Below are 16,227 nucleotides of genomic sequence, written 5' to 3' on the forward strand. Positions count from 1 at the left end.
AGGCAGAGGTCTTCAGAGCTCACCTGCGATATGGCCCCTCACATGCTCGGCCAAGCCACCTCCACCACTATATTTACCTGAAGATGCAGATGCTAGATACATCCGGATGTTGGGCAAGGAAAGCGGCAGTGGCGTTCAACCCGCGGGCTACTGTTTCCATCAATTCTGCTGTCCCGTTCCGGACTGGAACGGGCAACGCCGGATGTGGACTGCGAACCGTAGTTTACCCACGTCTGCTTTAAATCAATATTTGTGAGTTTAAACATTTGGATGTTTTAAGACAATTTGTGCTGGATACATTTTTTTTTTTTTTTTTTAAGATTTGATACATGAATATTAAAATGAGGGCAAGTTTATACACGCTAATGAAGATTTGGACAATGAGAGCTGAGCAGAATTATGAGACTAAGAACGAATATCTTATTACAATATTTATTACATGTTAAATGTTGAAAGAGCAAATAGGAATGGCTGTGCACATACATGGGGCCCATGGAAACCTCAAACTACCAACATGTGCATTAGGACTGGCCCCTTTAAAGAACAAGTTCATTCATTGCCTTTCTTTAACCATTTTTCCAAACAGAAAAGACAATAACCACAGCTATAATACGTATGGGAAGACACTTTCACAGTCGTTTATACTCATGGATATATCCAGACAGTTTTTTTTTCCTTGCACACCTGAGGCATGTGAACCGACATACTTGTAAAACAAGTTCTTACAAAAAAAAGCAAAGAAATCTTACTAAGAAAATTGAGAAGTATTTGTGACCAGTGACAGATTTTGTTTCATCTTCCGGTCATTATTTAAAAAAATAAAGAAAAACACTACTTGTCTTGATGCTGAAGGGAAAGAGGAGACTGTCTGGATGTCTCAAAAAGAAGTAATAAAATAGTGGTTTAGGAATACAAAAAGTTCCAGCGATTATTTTTTACTGACAGCATAAATAAAAATGTGTAACACTGTAATCATCATGGCTGCAAGGACTTTGCCGTTTCAGAAACATCAGATATCCAATGAAATGTTACATCTAAATTCTTTGTCAATAGTTCACTTGGGATGGATCTTATTAGGGAGGAGCCGCCGCTAATTTCATGCAAATTCTGATATTGCCAATCTGCTTTACAGATCAAGATGTACAAAGTGTGACAATATTACGGCATTTAGCATAATATTTTTCCCCAGAAAAAGTATTGAAGTGAAAAACATCGAATCCCACCTTTCTTCCCCTCAAGGAAGAAAAATGGAGAGAAAAAAGTCTGAATAATGTTTTACACAGAGGGATAAAGTGCTTACTAGTGGTCACCAAACTCAAACATGCCTTCTCCATTGCAATTTCATACATTTTTGGACTTTTTCGAAACTGCAGTGGATCAATACGATACATAGATCATGCTCTTCTCATCATGATTAAAGACTAGGAATGATGGCTGCTGCCATGTTGGTTGGCATCAGTGTGGCTCAGCCAAGACTAAAGGAATGTAGTTAGTTAACACCAGAACCCAGGTTTAAGCCACCTTATACGGTTGGGGCTTTCATCTCATAAAAATGCTACATATTAGGAATGTATAAAGATATTAATGCTACATGCCATACATGTTGGAGGTGTACACAAAGATACTAGAATTTGGTTGGGGTTTCTGGTACTTTTAATGACAAGAATAGTGCAGTCTACTAAGGTACTAGTACTTGTCATCTCATGATAAAGCTTGAAAACAGCGAAACTCACGTTTTCATTCCTTGACATGTATATTTTAGCTGTCATGTATAAGGGTATTTCTATTTTTTGTATTTTATCTTGTTGACACATATTTCTAGGAGACATCATATTTTATTGGTATGATTGCTAGCTGCCCTCAGTATAACGTTATTGGATTTCCCATCTTTTTTTTCCTCTATCAAATTTGTACTCTCAATACATTAATTATTATTGTATACTTATTATAGAAATAATAAAGAATATTTCGGACATGTTTTATGGTAAATTTTTTCTTCATGTTTGGAAGATAACCCATTTTGGTCATTGTAACTTAATCAAAGTTACTGAAACCGCCAATTGCGCCATTAAAATCAACAGCCCATTGGGTATCAATTGGAAATAGGCTTTGATACACCCGTCATGGTCACTACGCTTGTGTGAACATCGTAATATATCTTAATGTTTGTTTGTTGTGTAATTGCCATCATGCATTCCTTACTAGTAAATCCTATGAGTGCAAGGCTTACTTAATAATGCAAAATGTAACCGTTGTATAAATGCAGGTAGAAATAAACTGCATTATTTATACGTTCATAATACTGTTGCATTTATGTGAATGCTTATGGAATTTAAGGCAAAAAAAGAATATAAAATGAATTGATATATATGCATATTGTAACATAAAAGAAAATATGTGGCTAAAGGTAACAAAAAGTGTAAAAAAATACTGTGATAAAGAAGGCTTGGAATAATAGTTAAGTAACCATTCTACAACTAACATGTCTAAGTACTAAAAAAGATTTTACCAAAAGTGCAAACAATGCAAAATGTTGGCACCCGAATGCCTGATCCCTGATGCCAATGTAACCATTTATATTCCAGCATGTTTTTTCCCACTCTCATAACATGTTTTCTGAAAGGGCTAAACCTGAAGTAATCAGCTCCTAAACGTGCATTGTTACATGTAACATAAGATGGCCATACATGTGAAATAGTTGTGAGGCAATAGCTATTTCTCCCAAATCCACCATAAAGATGCATGCCAAGTTCAGCTGAGCATGCCTGTATTTCAATGGAGATCGGGTACAAACCAGACCCATTGTAGGAACAAAGAATTGGGCATTGGTTTTGGACAAACATATTGTGCATGGCGATCCTCAGGTTCTAAACCCGTGGTCCATGTAGCCCAGGGAGGAACGTCTCTAAGGGTATGTGCACTGTCCCCAAGCAAAGCTTAGAGTACGTGTTGCACAATATATGGCGGTAATTTATTCTACCACCTTCTAAAACAAATTACATTGCTTCCCTTATGCAAATTGTCTCTTAAGAGAGGAAGAGGACTAGAACTCTAGTAGAGACTCACAGTAGAACTCTGAAGAGACAATTTGCATATTTCCCAGAGGAGCATTGCGGCTTTAAGTCTCCTCATCTCGACATGCTTAACATGTCACTGTCCGCAAGGAGAAACGATACTTCTTGGATTGTTTCCCTTAGAAACACATTTAGAATGACACGAGATGCCAACACTTTTCATGCCCGTACAAATATTTTCTGGATCTCAGTACGGCAGTAATCACCGGGTTGGACATTTTTCTAGAATAGCTAGCCTCATTAGGCCAAGAAATGCATGAGTTTCCTTAGCCCGAAAGGGCTTAAGACAAGGAACAACATATAGCATTTTCATTTAGTATCCCTTTAACATCAGGCACTGAATACAGTCTGTGTTACTCTGCTGTAGTAAGGATCAAATGGCACTTTTCTCATCTCAGAATCATAAAGGAACATTTACCATATTTTTTCTAAGCAATTTGATACTAAACGGATATCCAGAAAGAGACTGCTAGAAGTTTAGATATACGCCCAGCGTTATTTCACAAGTTTCTTTTCAGTGACCTCCAAGATGGCAGGTTTTTTGCACCCTAATTGTCCTCATCATCGTCACTTATGAGATCTCGTCTTTCTGGGTTTGTCTCCCGTTCTCGAATAAAATCTGCGCGGATAGCGTCTAACTCAGACAGCTCCAGTCTGACTTTCTCCAAGTGATACGTTCGACGGTTGCGGATCTGGCGTAGAGGGAATGGGTTCATATCCACAAAGGCCATATTACTCAGTTTCCTGCAACAAAGGGTGAAAAAGGTACACAAATAAAAATCACGACTGCTATAACCATTTTATATTTTATATAAATGCACTGATGTTCCTTTATGTGTATCTAATGGTTACATTCTTGTCATAACCGTATATAACCACATACTATAACAAGACTTTAACACACCTTGCATCAAGAATGGTCCGACTGAAGTATCTCAGATACTTAAAGATGGATGTTGAGTCGCGGAGTTTCAGAAAATCCTCTTCTTTATATTTGAACAAACCCAGAGCAAAACGAAAGATGATCTAATTGATGGAGGGAAAATACACATTTAACTATATATATGCACAAAATGCAACGCACACACATATATATACACACACACACACATATACGTGAAAAAGTGTTTGCCCCTTCCTGATTTACTATTCTTTTGCATGTTTGTCACACTTAAATGTTTCAGATCACCAACCAAATACAAATATTAGACAAAGATAACACAAGTAATCACAAAATGCTAATTTTAAATGAAGGTCTATATTATTAAGGAAAAAAGAAATCCAAACATACAGGGTCCTGTGTATTAAAAGTGATTGCTGCCCCCCCCCCCCCCCACTCCCTCTTAAAACATAAACTAACTGTGGTTTATCACATCTTTGGCAAGAGGATTTCAAATTCCCTAGCCACACCCAGGCCTGATTACTGCCATACCTGTCCTCAATCAAGAAATCACCTGAATAGGACCTGCCTGACAGAGTGAATTAGACAAAAAGATTCTCAAAAGCTAGTATTCATGCCGTGATCCAAAGAAGTTCATGAACAAATGAGAAACAAAGTAATTCACATTTATAAGTATGGAAAAGGTTATAAAGCCATTTCTAAAGCTTTGGGACTCCATTGAACCACAGTGAGAACCATTATCCACAAATGGCAAAAACATGGAACAGAGGTGAACTTTCCAGGAATGGCCGACTGACTAAAATTACCCCAAGAGCGCAGCGATGACTCATCCAAGAGGTCACAAAAGACCCAACAACATCCAAAGAACTGCAGGCCTCACTTGCCTCAGTTAAGGTCAGTGTTCATGTGAATGCTGTAGATAAGCCCCTGATGTATCCTGAAAGATAAGAAAAAGAGGTTAGATTATACTCACCCAGGGGCGGTCCCGCTGTGGTGGGCGTCGCGGTCCGGGGCCTCCCATCTTCTTACGATGACGTCCTCTTCTTGTCTTCACACTGTGGCTCCGGCATACTTTGTCTGCCCTGTTGAGGGCAGAGCAAAGTACAGCAGTGCGCAGGCACCGGGTGTCTCTGACCTTTCCCGGCGCCTGCGCACTGCAGTACTTTGCCCACCAGCATCAGGGGCTTATCTACAGCATTCTGCAATGCTGTAGATAAGCCCCCTATGTATCCTGAAAGATGAGAAAAAGAGGATAGATTATACTCACCCAGGGGCGTTCCCACTGCGGTCCGGTCCGATGGGCGTCGCGGTCCGGTCCGGGGCCTCCCATCTTCTTACACTGACGTCCTCTTCTTGTATTCACGCTGCGGCTCCAGCGCAGGCGTACTTTGTCTGCCCTGTTGAGGGAAGATCAAAGTACTGCAGTGCGCAGGCGCCAGGAAAGGTCAGAGAGACTCGGCGCCTGCGCACTGCTGTACTTTCCACTGCCCTCAACAGGGCAGACAAAGAACGCGTGCGCCGGAGCCGCAGCTTGAAGACAAGAAGAGGACGTCATCGTAAGAAGATGGGAGGCCCCGGACCGGACCGCGACACCCATCGGGCGGGAACGCCCCTGGGTGAGCATAATATAACCTCTTTTTCTCATCTTTCAGGATACGTTGGGGGCATATCTATAGCATTCCAGAATGCTGTAGATAAGCCCCTGATGCTGGTGGGCTTAGCTCATCATCGATTTTGGGGGTGACCGGTTCCCTTTAAGCCAAACAGTTCGCTGGATAGCAACATTACTGGACGCCTGAGCTGCGCAAGACGTGGCATCCAGGGAGGCAGAAACCAAATTCTCCCCTGCGTGAGAAATCTGGTTGGCGAGATCTGCCAGCTGTTCTGGGTGAGCTCCGGCCAGAATGCCTTAATGGAGTTGTTTGGCCTATTTGGCTACGGACTTTGAAATCCAAGTGGAAGCGAAGGCCGGACAAAGTAGACGCAGCCGCTTCAAAAGCTGACCTTGCAAAGGATTCTATAATTCTGTCATTAGAATCCTTCAAAGATGCTCCGTCAGTAAGAGGGAGGACCGTGTTGGTAGACAGTCTAGAAACTGGTGGGTCCACGGAGGGAGAAGCTGTCCAGTTGGCGGTAAGTTCAGGAAAAAAGGGATATAACATGCCAAGGCGCTTTCCTCCTTGAAAGCATCTGGTCGGATTCTGCCTTTCCCTGGCCAGAATCTCCTCAAATTCTGAATGAGGAGCAAAGACCATGGAAGGTGGTTTAGACCGTCTAAACAAAACTGCCTGATCTGCAGGTTCCGTAGAGGTATCTTTGATGCCAAAGGTCCGGTTGATCGCCCCAATGAGACTCTGAACCATATCCCTCATGTTAGCGATTTGGTCCGAATCCAGCTCCAAAGCGTCCTCTGATGGCGCATTTGAAAACGCCTCGCCTGACTCAGGAGAGGTAGATCGGGAAGCAGACCGCCGAGACGGACCAAGGGGCGAGATGGAACGGGAAGAGGACTCAGACCGGCGCTCCTGTCTGGATCTTTTGCGGCCTGTGTTGGAAGGCCCGGACGGAGCTTCCTGTGACCCGCTGGCTACCGCGGGAGTCTGCAGGGGCAACCTATCAAGAACGGACAACAGGATCTGAGACACCCTGCTGAGATCTGCCACAGATTGTGACAGAGAGGAAGCCCACCATGGGATAGGGCTCAACCCCTCCACGTCAATTCCGGTTAGTCACTTCCGGTCGCGCGATTTCCGCACACAGGGAATCAGCGCGCCTTTATAATGGACCACCCGGACACTCACCCTACACACTGGACTAGCGGTGGACACAGCGTCCGTTACTTCTTTCGTTTGGTAAGTTACCTACACCACTGTACACTGTGTTCCAAATTATTATGCAAATTGGATTTAAGTGTGATAAAGATTTAATTGTTTTGTTTTTCAAATAAACTCGTGGATGGTATTGTGTCTCAGGGCTCAATGGATCACTGAAATCAATCTTAAACACATGGGATAATTAGTTTTCCAGGTGATTCTAATTAAAGGAAAACTACTTAAAAATTATGTTCCACATTATTAAGCAGGTCACAGTTTTCAAGTAACATGGGAAAGAAAAAGGAACTCTCTGCTGCTGAAAAGCATCAAATAGTGCAATGCCTTGGTGAAAGGATGAAAACATTAGAAATTTCCCAAAAACTTAAGCGTGATGATCGTACGGTTAAGCGATTTGTGGCTGTATCTGAGCACAGATGTGTTTGTGCTGATAAAGGCATAATGAAGAAGGTTTCTGCCAGGCAAGTTCATTGGATTAAGAGAGCAGCTGCTAAAAAGCAATTACAAAGCAGCAAAAAGATATTTAAAGCTGCTGGTGGAGTCCCTCAAACCTCAAGGTGTAGGCTCCTTCAAAGGCTTGCTGTGGTGCATAAACCTACTATTCGGCCACCCTTAAACAGTGTTCACAAGCAGAAATGGTTGCATTTGGCCCACACATACAGTACAGACCCAAAGTTTGGACACACCTTCTCATTTAAAGATTTTTCTGGATTTTCATGACTATGAAAATTGTAAATTCACACTGAAGGCATCAAAACTATGAATTAACCCATGTGGAATTATATACTTAACAAGAAAAGTGTGAAACAACTGAAAATATGTCTTATATTCTAGGTTCTTCAAAGTAGCCACCTTTTGCTTTGATGACTGCTTTGCACACTCTTGGCATTCTCTTGATGAGCTTCAAGAGGTAGTCACCGGAAATGGTCTTCCAACAATCTTGAAGGAGTTCCCAGAGATTCTTAGCACTTGTTGGCCCTTTTGCCTTCACTCTGCGGTCCAGCTCACCCCAAACCATCTTGATTTGGTTCAGGTCTGGTGACTGTGGAGGCCAGGTCATCTGGCGTAGCACCCCATCACTCTCCTTCTTGGTCAAATAGTCCTCAATTTTGAATAAATCCCCAACAGTGTCACCAGCAAAGCACCCCCACACCATCACACCTCCTCCTCCATGCTTCACGGTGGGAACCAGGCATGTAGAGTCCATCCGTTCACCTTTTCTGCGTCGCACAAAGACACGGTGGTTGGAACCAAAGATCTCAAATTTGGACTAATCAGACCAAAGCACAGATTTACACTGGCCTAATGTCCATTCCTTGTGTTCTTTAGCCCAAACAAGTCTCTAGCTATTTTACCATGAAGGCATGCTGCATAAAGTCTCCTCTTAACAGTTGTTGTAGAGATGTGTCTGCTGCTAGAACTTTGTGTGGCATTGACCTGGTCTCTATTCTGAGCTGCTGTTAACCTGCGATTTCTGAGGCTGGTGACTCGGATAAACTTATCCTCAGAAGCAGAGGTGACTCTTGGTCTTCCTTTCCTGGGATGGTCCATATGTGAGCCAGTTTCTTTGTAGCGCTTGATGGTTTTTGCAACTGCACTTGTGACACTTTCAAAGTTTTCCCAATTTTTTGGACTGACTGACCTTCATTTCTTAAAGTAATGATGGCCACTCGCTTTTCTTTACTTAGCTGCTTTTTTCTTGCCATAATACAAATTCTACCAGTCTATTCAGTAGGACTATTGGCTGTGTATCCACCAGACTTCTGCTCAACACGACTGATGGTCCCAACCCCATTTATAAGACAAGAAATCCCACTTATTAAACCTGACAGGGCACACCTGTAAAGTGAAAACCATTTCCGGTGACTACCTCTTGAAGCTCATCAAGAGAATGCCAAGAGTGTGCAAAGCAGCCATCAAAGCAAAAGGTGGCTACTTTGAAGAATCTAGAATATAAGACATATTTTCAGTTGTTTCACACTTTTTTGTTAAGTATATAATTCCACATGTGTTAATAGTGTCATAGTTTTGATGCCTTCAGTATGAATTTACAATTTTCATAATCATGAAAATACAGAAAAATCTTTAAATGAGAAGGTGTGTCCAAACTTTTGGTCTGTACTGTACATGAAGACTAATTTCCAAACATTCTTGTTTACTGATAAGTGTTGAGCAACCCTGGATGGTCCAAATGGATGGAGTAGTGGATGGTTGGTGTATGGCCACCATGTCCCAACAAGGCTGCGACGTCAGCAAGGAGGTGGAGGAGTCATGTTTTGGGCCGGAATCATGGAGAAACAGCTGGTAGGGCCCTTTAAGGTTCCTGAAGGTGTGAAAATGACCTCTGCAAAGTATATAGAGTTTCTGACTGACAACTTTCCTCCATGGTATAAAAAGCATAAACGTGCCTTCAGGAGCAAAATCATCTTCATGCATGACAATGCACCATCTCATGCTGCAAAGAAAACCTCTGAGTCATTGGCTGCTATGGGCATAAAAGGAGATAAACTCATGGTGTGGCCACCATCTTCCCCTGACCTCAACCCTATAGAGAACCTTTGGAGTATCATCAAGCAAAAGATCTATGAGGGTGGGAGGCAGTTCACATCAAAACAGCAGCTCTGGGAGGCTATTCTGACTTCATGCAAAGAAATACAAGCAGAAACTCTCCAAAAACTTACAAGTTCAATGGATGCAAGAATTGTGAAGGTGATATCAAAGAAGGGTTCCTATGTTAACATGTAACTTGGCCTGTTAGGATGTTTTGGAGTTAAATAGCTTTTTGTTCAGTGAATGTGACCTCCTAAGGCCATGTTCACACTTTGCGGGTGACCTCTGCGGGTTCTCCCGCAGCGGATTTGATAAATCTGCAGGGCAAAACCGCTGCGGTTATCCCTGCAGATTTATCGCGGTTTGTTCCGCGGTTTCCACTGCGGGTTTCCGCCTATACTATTGATGCTACATATGCAGCAATATGCAGCATCAATAGTAATGTTAAAATAAAAAAAAGTTTATATACTCACCCTCTGACGACCTGATCTCCTCGGCGCTGCACCCGGCGGTCCAGTTCCAAAGATGATGTGCGAGAAGGACCCTTCGTGACGTCACGGTCATGTGACCGCGACGTCACGGTCATGTGACCGCGACGTCACCGCAGGTCCTGTTCGCACAGCAACTCTGACCGGCCGGCCGCGTGCAGCGCTGAGAGGTGAGTATATCATGATTTTTTATTTTAATTCTTTTTTTTACACAAATATGGTTCCCAGGGCCTGGAGGAGACTCTCCTCTCCTCCACCCCGGGTACCACCCGCACATTATCCGCTTACTTCTCGCAACGTGGGCACAGCCCCATGCGGGAAGTAAGCGGTTCAATGCATTCCTATGGGTGCAGAATTGCAGCGATTCTGCACAAAGAAGTGACATGCTGCGGGTTGTAAACCGCTGCGTTTCTGCGCGGTTTTTCCCACAGCATGTGCACAGCGGTTTGCGGTTTCCATAGGGTTTACATGTAAATGCAATGGAAACTGCTGCGGACCCGCAGCATCAAAATCGCGGCGGTTCCGCGGTAAAAACCGCAAAGTGTGAACATGGCCTAATGCTGCAAATTCCACAAATGAGCATTTTCAGTTCTTTAAAACATATCAAATGTTTAGAAATTCTACTGTGCCTAAATTTGGAACAGTGCATTTTAAGTTTTTATTCATTTTGGAGACTATACTGTTATCATTGGGAGGTTTCTTCAATAAAATTCGATGTATACTCTAACAGGTGATTACTTTTACCAACCATTTAGGAAAATCAGAGAAAAATGAAATTTGCATAATAACTTGGAACATAGTGTATATTCGGGGACACGCCAGCATTACCATTGTAGAATGCATTAAGACTGCATCATGAGGCACCACTAAGATTTTCTCCCATCTTAACCCCACAGTGCCGGACACGGCCTTAACAAAGACTGGCTCCTTACTACTAATGTGGTATGTAACTTGTTCATGGTACCACCTGCCAGGGGATAATAATGGGGGCTGTTTAGTGACCAGTAGTCTGCTTTGTTTTTTGCCTCCTATTGCTATAGGCTAAATTTACCCTTTGTGACTCAATAAATCCATAAGCTCTAAGAGAGGGTAGGTTTCCATTTTTCTACTAATCTGTGTCACACCTTACTAGTCACGACGACTGGGCTCACCACACTGTCTAATCCTGCATCCTGATTCTCACACTTGAATTGTGTATAATAGTTTGGACGTATAACGGCTGTACGGTCTGCAATTATTTGCTATTCTCATGTACCGTACCAAGCATATTTGCATTACCATTATATACTATATTACTGTTTGACCCCATACTCAATATTTATTGTATATACTTTATTTATTTAGATTATTTTTTCTTTTGTTTAGTACATTGATGAAGGTCTAATTTTGACCGAAATGTCTACTGTATGTACTCTATTAAATTTTCACTGCATCTCACTACGTGTGTGCCAAGTTTATCTCTAATATTGTACAGCTTGGGAACCTACTTGAGCACCACAATCATAGTAGTGCCTGCGGTCTTATTTCTAATGCATTTACAGGAAGAGCATACAAAATATCTGACCACAGCAGAGGAAGAAGAAGAGGCAGGAGGACGAGGACGTTCTTCCTTAGAATTAGACATGATGAGCAGACCCACTAAGTGATGCCAGCAGGTTAGGGGACAGTAAAACGCAGAGCAGAGCTACTCACAGTACTGTGCAGTGATCCTGATTCAGCGTCCGGGCGCAGGGCTGCTGGGCAGGAAGAGGGTACTCCGCAAGAAGGAGGCACTATCTGGCTGCGCAGTCCAGAAAGATGGCGACCACAAGAGGATGCCCAGGTCAAAGAAGGGAAAGCGCGCGCTGAAAAGCCCACTCTTGAAAGCCGGAAGAGGAGGGGGTGCGGAGCTCAAACGCCGTGTCCAGGTGCGGTAAGAAGTGCCCGGCGCCGGGGGGCGTTGCTAACTGCCGACAGGAAGGAACTAAGACGGGCGGGAGAAAAGCCTGCCCGAAGAGCAGGAAGGGGGGGGGGAGCCAATGCTGCAGCTAGGCCCGAGAGAGGCCGAGACCTAAATTTGCAGCTGATGACTGCTGGAGCATGGGGGAGCAGCACGGAGGCCCTGAAGCGCCAAAAATGGAAGCGACTGGGGCCCCAATACCCCAGGAATCAAATGCGGAAGACCCAATTACTGAATGCTGCAGCTAGACCCCAGAGAAGCTGGGATCTAGGCTACAGATGATGCCTGCCCGAGTATGGGGAAGCGGCATGGAGAGCCCACACTCCCATCTTTCCACGCCATCCATCTCCCTGCTGTCATTATCTCTATTGTCTTATGGACTATCTAGCTATTTACATGGGCTCTCCCCTGTGATTACCACCTGCTTCTTTTGCAGTGCAGCATATCTATTTGACATTGCAGGTATTCAATATTGGATAATAACTTTGTCCACTATAATACATTTTTTCTGCGCTCTTGTTCCAATTTGTATAGTGCTATATTGCACGCATGAGGGATTTAGGATGGCTTCTAGTGATGAGCGAGTGTGCTCGTTGCTCGGGTGGTCTCCGAATATTTATGACTGCTCAGAGATTAAGTTTTCATCGCCTCAGCAGCATGATTTACAGCTATTAGCCAGCTTGATTACATGTGGGGAATACCTAGCAACCAGGCAACCCCCACATGTACTCAGGCTGGCTAATAGCTGTAAATCATTCAGCTGCCGCAATGAAAACTAAATCTCCGAACACTAACCAATACTCTGAGGTCACCCGAGCGTGCTCAGGAAACCCGAGCAACGAGTATACTCGCTCATCACTAATGGCTTCCTGTTGTCACATTATGTGACCCCCCTTGTTTGGACAATTACTTTATCTTTCTCAGACACCGAGCTTACACCTGTGGGGACGCCCACATTCCAGGGTCCATGGTATGTGCACTCAGCCAACTATATGGACTTAATTGATTGTTATTTAATTATTTATGGGTGGATTGTTATGACCTTATGATAACTTTTTGGTGGTTACATTATTCATGCATATTGCACTTCCATTATGAGTGCCTATGTTGCTACGGTATCATGTCCTAGGGTCACATAGATGTATTATAGTACATGGATGGGGGTGTTATTGTTGTTTTTAATCATGTTTGTGCTTTGGTGACAAAGTAGTTTTTGATATTCTCTGTACCTCAGGTGTGCACTTTCTACATACGCATTGGGCTTTCCTCCAGTTATTGCTGTTCAAAACAGTTGACACGTCCGGGCTCACCACCGGAGCCCACATCAAAGCGGGGGTACTGCCATTGAGCATACTATTCCATCCAATGGAAGTAAGGGGTTAAACAACAACCACAAGACGGATTTCATCAACCCAGGTAACATTTTAATCAGTATAATGGCGCCAACCTGACAGTGTCTGGTTGTTATTGCGCACTATCCTGCTGCAGGTTCCCTTTAAGGTGTTGTGGCAGGACCTTAAAAAGGTGTTTCATGCTCAGGAACCCTCCAATGTGGCTGAATTACAACAATTCTGCAAAGATGAGTGGGCCTAAATTCCTCCAGAGCATTGTAAAAGACTCATTGCCAGATATCGCAAAGGTTTGATTGCAGTTGTTGCTAATAAGGGTGACCCAACCAGCTATTAGGCATAGAGGGCAATCACTTTTTCACCCAGGATCCAGTAGATTTGGATTTCTTTTTTCCTTAATAATAAAGACCTTCATTTAAAAACTGCATTTTGTGTTTACTTTTGTTATCTTGGTCTAATATTTATATCTTTTGGAGATCTGAAACATTTAAGTGTGACAAACATGCAAAAGAATAGGAAATCAGGAAGGGGCAAACACTTTTTCAAACAACTGTATATATTATACATACATGCCTTATACATTCTATATATTTAATAAAATGTATATCTATATCTGTATGTATCTCTCTCTCTCTCTATACATATATACATACTAGATGGTGGCCGATTCTAAGGCATCGGGTATTCTAGAATATGTATGTATATAGCAGCCACATAGTATATAGCACAGGCCACGTAGTATATAGAAGCCACGTAGTATATAGCAGCCATGCAGTATATAACACAGCCACGTAGTATATAGCAGCCACGCAGTATATAACACAGCCACGTAGTTTATAACACAGCCCACATAATGTATAGCACAGGCCACGCAGTATATAACACAGGCCACGCAGTATATAACACAGGCCACGCAGTATATAACACAGGCCACGCAGTATATAACACAGGCCATGCAGTGTATAACACAGGCCACGTAGTATATAACACAGCCCACGTAGTATATAGCAGTGTGGGCACCATATCCCTGTTAAAAAAAATAATTAAAATAAAAAAGTTATATACTCACCCTCCGTCATCCAGCAAAGCTGTCCCGATGTGAGAGCGGCTGCCGCCAGCTTCCGTTCCCAGAGATGCATTGCGAAATTACCCAGATGACTTAGCGGTCTCGCGAGACCGCTAAGTCTTCTGGGTAATTTCGCAATGCATCTCTGGAAACGGAAGCTGGCGGCAGCCGCACGCGCATCGGCGGACGACGGAAGGTGAGAATAGCAGGTTTTTTGTTTTTTTATTATTTTTAACATTAGATTTTTTTTACTATTGATGCCGCATAGGGAGCGCTGACTGGAGGGGAATATGGAGCCGGTGCCTGGCATAGACTGGACGGAAGTAGGGAGGGACTAATTCTCGGCCGGGCTGTGCCCGTCGCTGATTGGTCACGGCCTTCTTGGCCGCGACCAATCAGCGACGCGGGATTTCCGGGACAGACAGACGGAAGTGGACCCTAGACAATTATATATATAGAGATACACACATATATAAAAACACTGAGCTGCTGGATTTATAGCAAATCTGACATTACGTAAAAAACACCACAGTAAAGGCAAACTATCATCTGCCCAGTGAAAATGCATTGGTGACAGGTAACATAAGAGTATCTTTAGATATGAATGTAGGAGAGAACAAAGTACATGAAAGTGTCAAGTCAATTGTAAACTTACACACTTTATTGTAAAATGCAATTGAAAGTGTTAGAACATTCTTTGCCCGTTACACGGGATGCCATTTTGGAAATTATTGTACCGATGAAGCACATGCTTGTGTAGGAGAAGGGAGGCTGCAAAGTGATATTTTGGTATGGATTTAAAAAGAGTTGAGCGAGTATGTTCGGAATCGGTCGCCGAATCTGAATTGCCATATTGGTACCTTAATCGTGCTGAATTTATGTTTGACGATCTATTCTGAACATATTCGGTTATTTCTACTCCCATTGACTCCAATGACGTTCAGCTGTTCGGCAAATATTACAAAAATAATATTCACCGCCAATCGTAATCGGAACCTAATTTTTAAAAATTTGCTCAACTCTAGACTTAAGCCTACATTTACATGAAAGGCGCCTAGACACCTAGAATTACCCAGGATCTTTGTGATGGAAAAAAAATGGCTTCCAGACTACATGGAAGATGTACATTAACTATATAACATATAAGTCAACTGTGCATTATGATAATTTAACAATAAAAGGGTTGAAACATTTACAATCTATATTTTTACCTTAGATCCTTCATACAGGAAAGTGTCCCATATTCTAAAGAATATGTCGCTAACCACGCTGTCCACAAATACCACGAGGAACCAGTTAAATGTGATCAATGTGTAATCCACCTTGTGCTGCTCAAAATGAGCATTGAGACGAGGCAACTTCTCATTCATCAGGTCCTTGAAAACTCTCTGATCCACCTGTACAAGAAAAGCAGGAGATATTCAGGGTTAACACCCACTCTTCACTTAGTTTAGCATACACACATACAGAAGCTCAATGATATGGTTGAAAATAGACAAATATCCATTAATATTAACTGGGGGATGGGAAAAGATAAAGAGAAGGGTATAATAATAATGCATGTACAAATCTGCCAACAAAGAGCAAATTTTCCCCAAGATCCTTTGTGTCAATTAACTAAATCAACATTCAGAAGAAGAATTTACACACTTAAGGTACCGTTACACTAAGCGACTTACCAACGATCACGACCAGCGATGTGATCGTTGGTAAGTCGTTGTGTGGTCGCTGGGGAGCTGTCACATAGACAGCTTTCTCCAGCGACCAACGATCAGGGGAACGACTTCGGCATCATTGAAACTGTCTTCAACGATGCCGAAGTCCCCCTGCAGTACCCAGGTAACCAGAGTAAACATCGGGTTACTAAGTGCAGGGCCGCGCTTAGTAACCCAATATTTACCCTGGTTACCATTGTAAAAGTAAAAAAAAAACACTACATACTCACCTTCTGAAGTCTGTCACGTCCCCCGGCGTTCACGCGCTGCTGCAGAGAGCTTTCCCTGCACTGAATGTGTCAGCGGCGCCGGCA

The 16,227-nt window shown here is 42.9% G+C and overlaps 1 protein-coding gene across 1 annotated transcript in view; it reads right to left on the minus strand.

Moving 5' to 3' along the window:
• Nucleotides 1–418: 418 nt before the first annotated feature.
• Nucleotides 419–16,227, minus strand: part of TBC1D2B (TBC1 domain family member 2B) — a 146,734-nt gene continuing 130,925 nt past the window's right edge. The window contains exons 11-13 of the mRNA XM_077264205.1: nt 15,410–15,595; nt 3,979–4,100; nt 419–3,818 (exon numbers count right to left, since the gene is read on the minus strand). Coding sequence (XP_077120320.1) covers nt 3,623–3,818; nt 3,979–4,100; nt 15,410–15,595 — 504 coding nt within the window. The 3' untranslated portion in view covers nt 419–3,622. The remainder of the gene's footprint in view (nt 3,819–3,978; nt 4,101–15,409; nt 15,596–16,227) is intronic.

This window comes from Ranitomeya variabilis, chromosome 5 (genome assembly GCF_051348905.1).
Source record: "Ranitomeya variabilis isolate aRanVar5 chromosome 5, aRanVar5.hap1, whole genome shotgun sequence".
NCBI lineage: Eukaryota > Metazoa > Chordata > Amphibia > Anura > Dendrobatidae > Ranitomeya > Ranitomeya variabilis.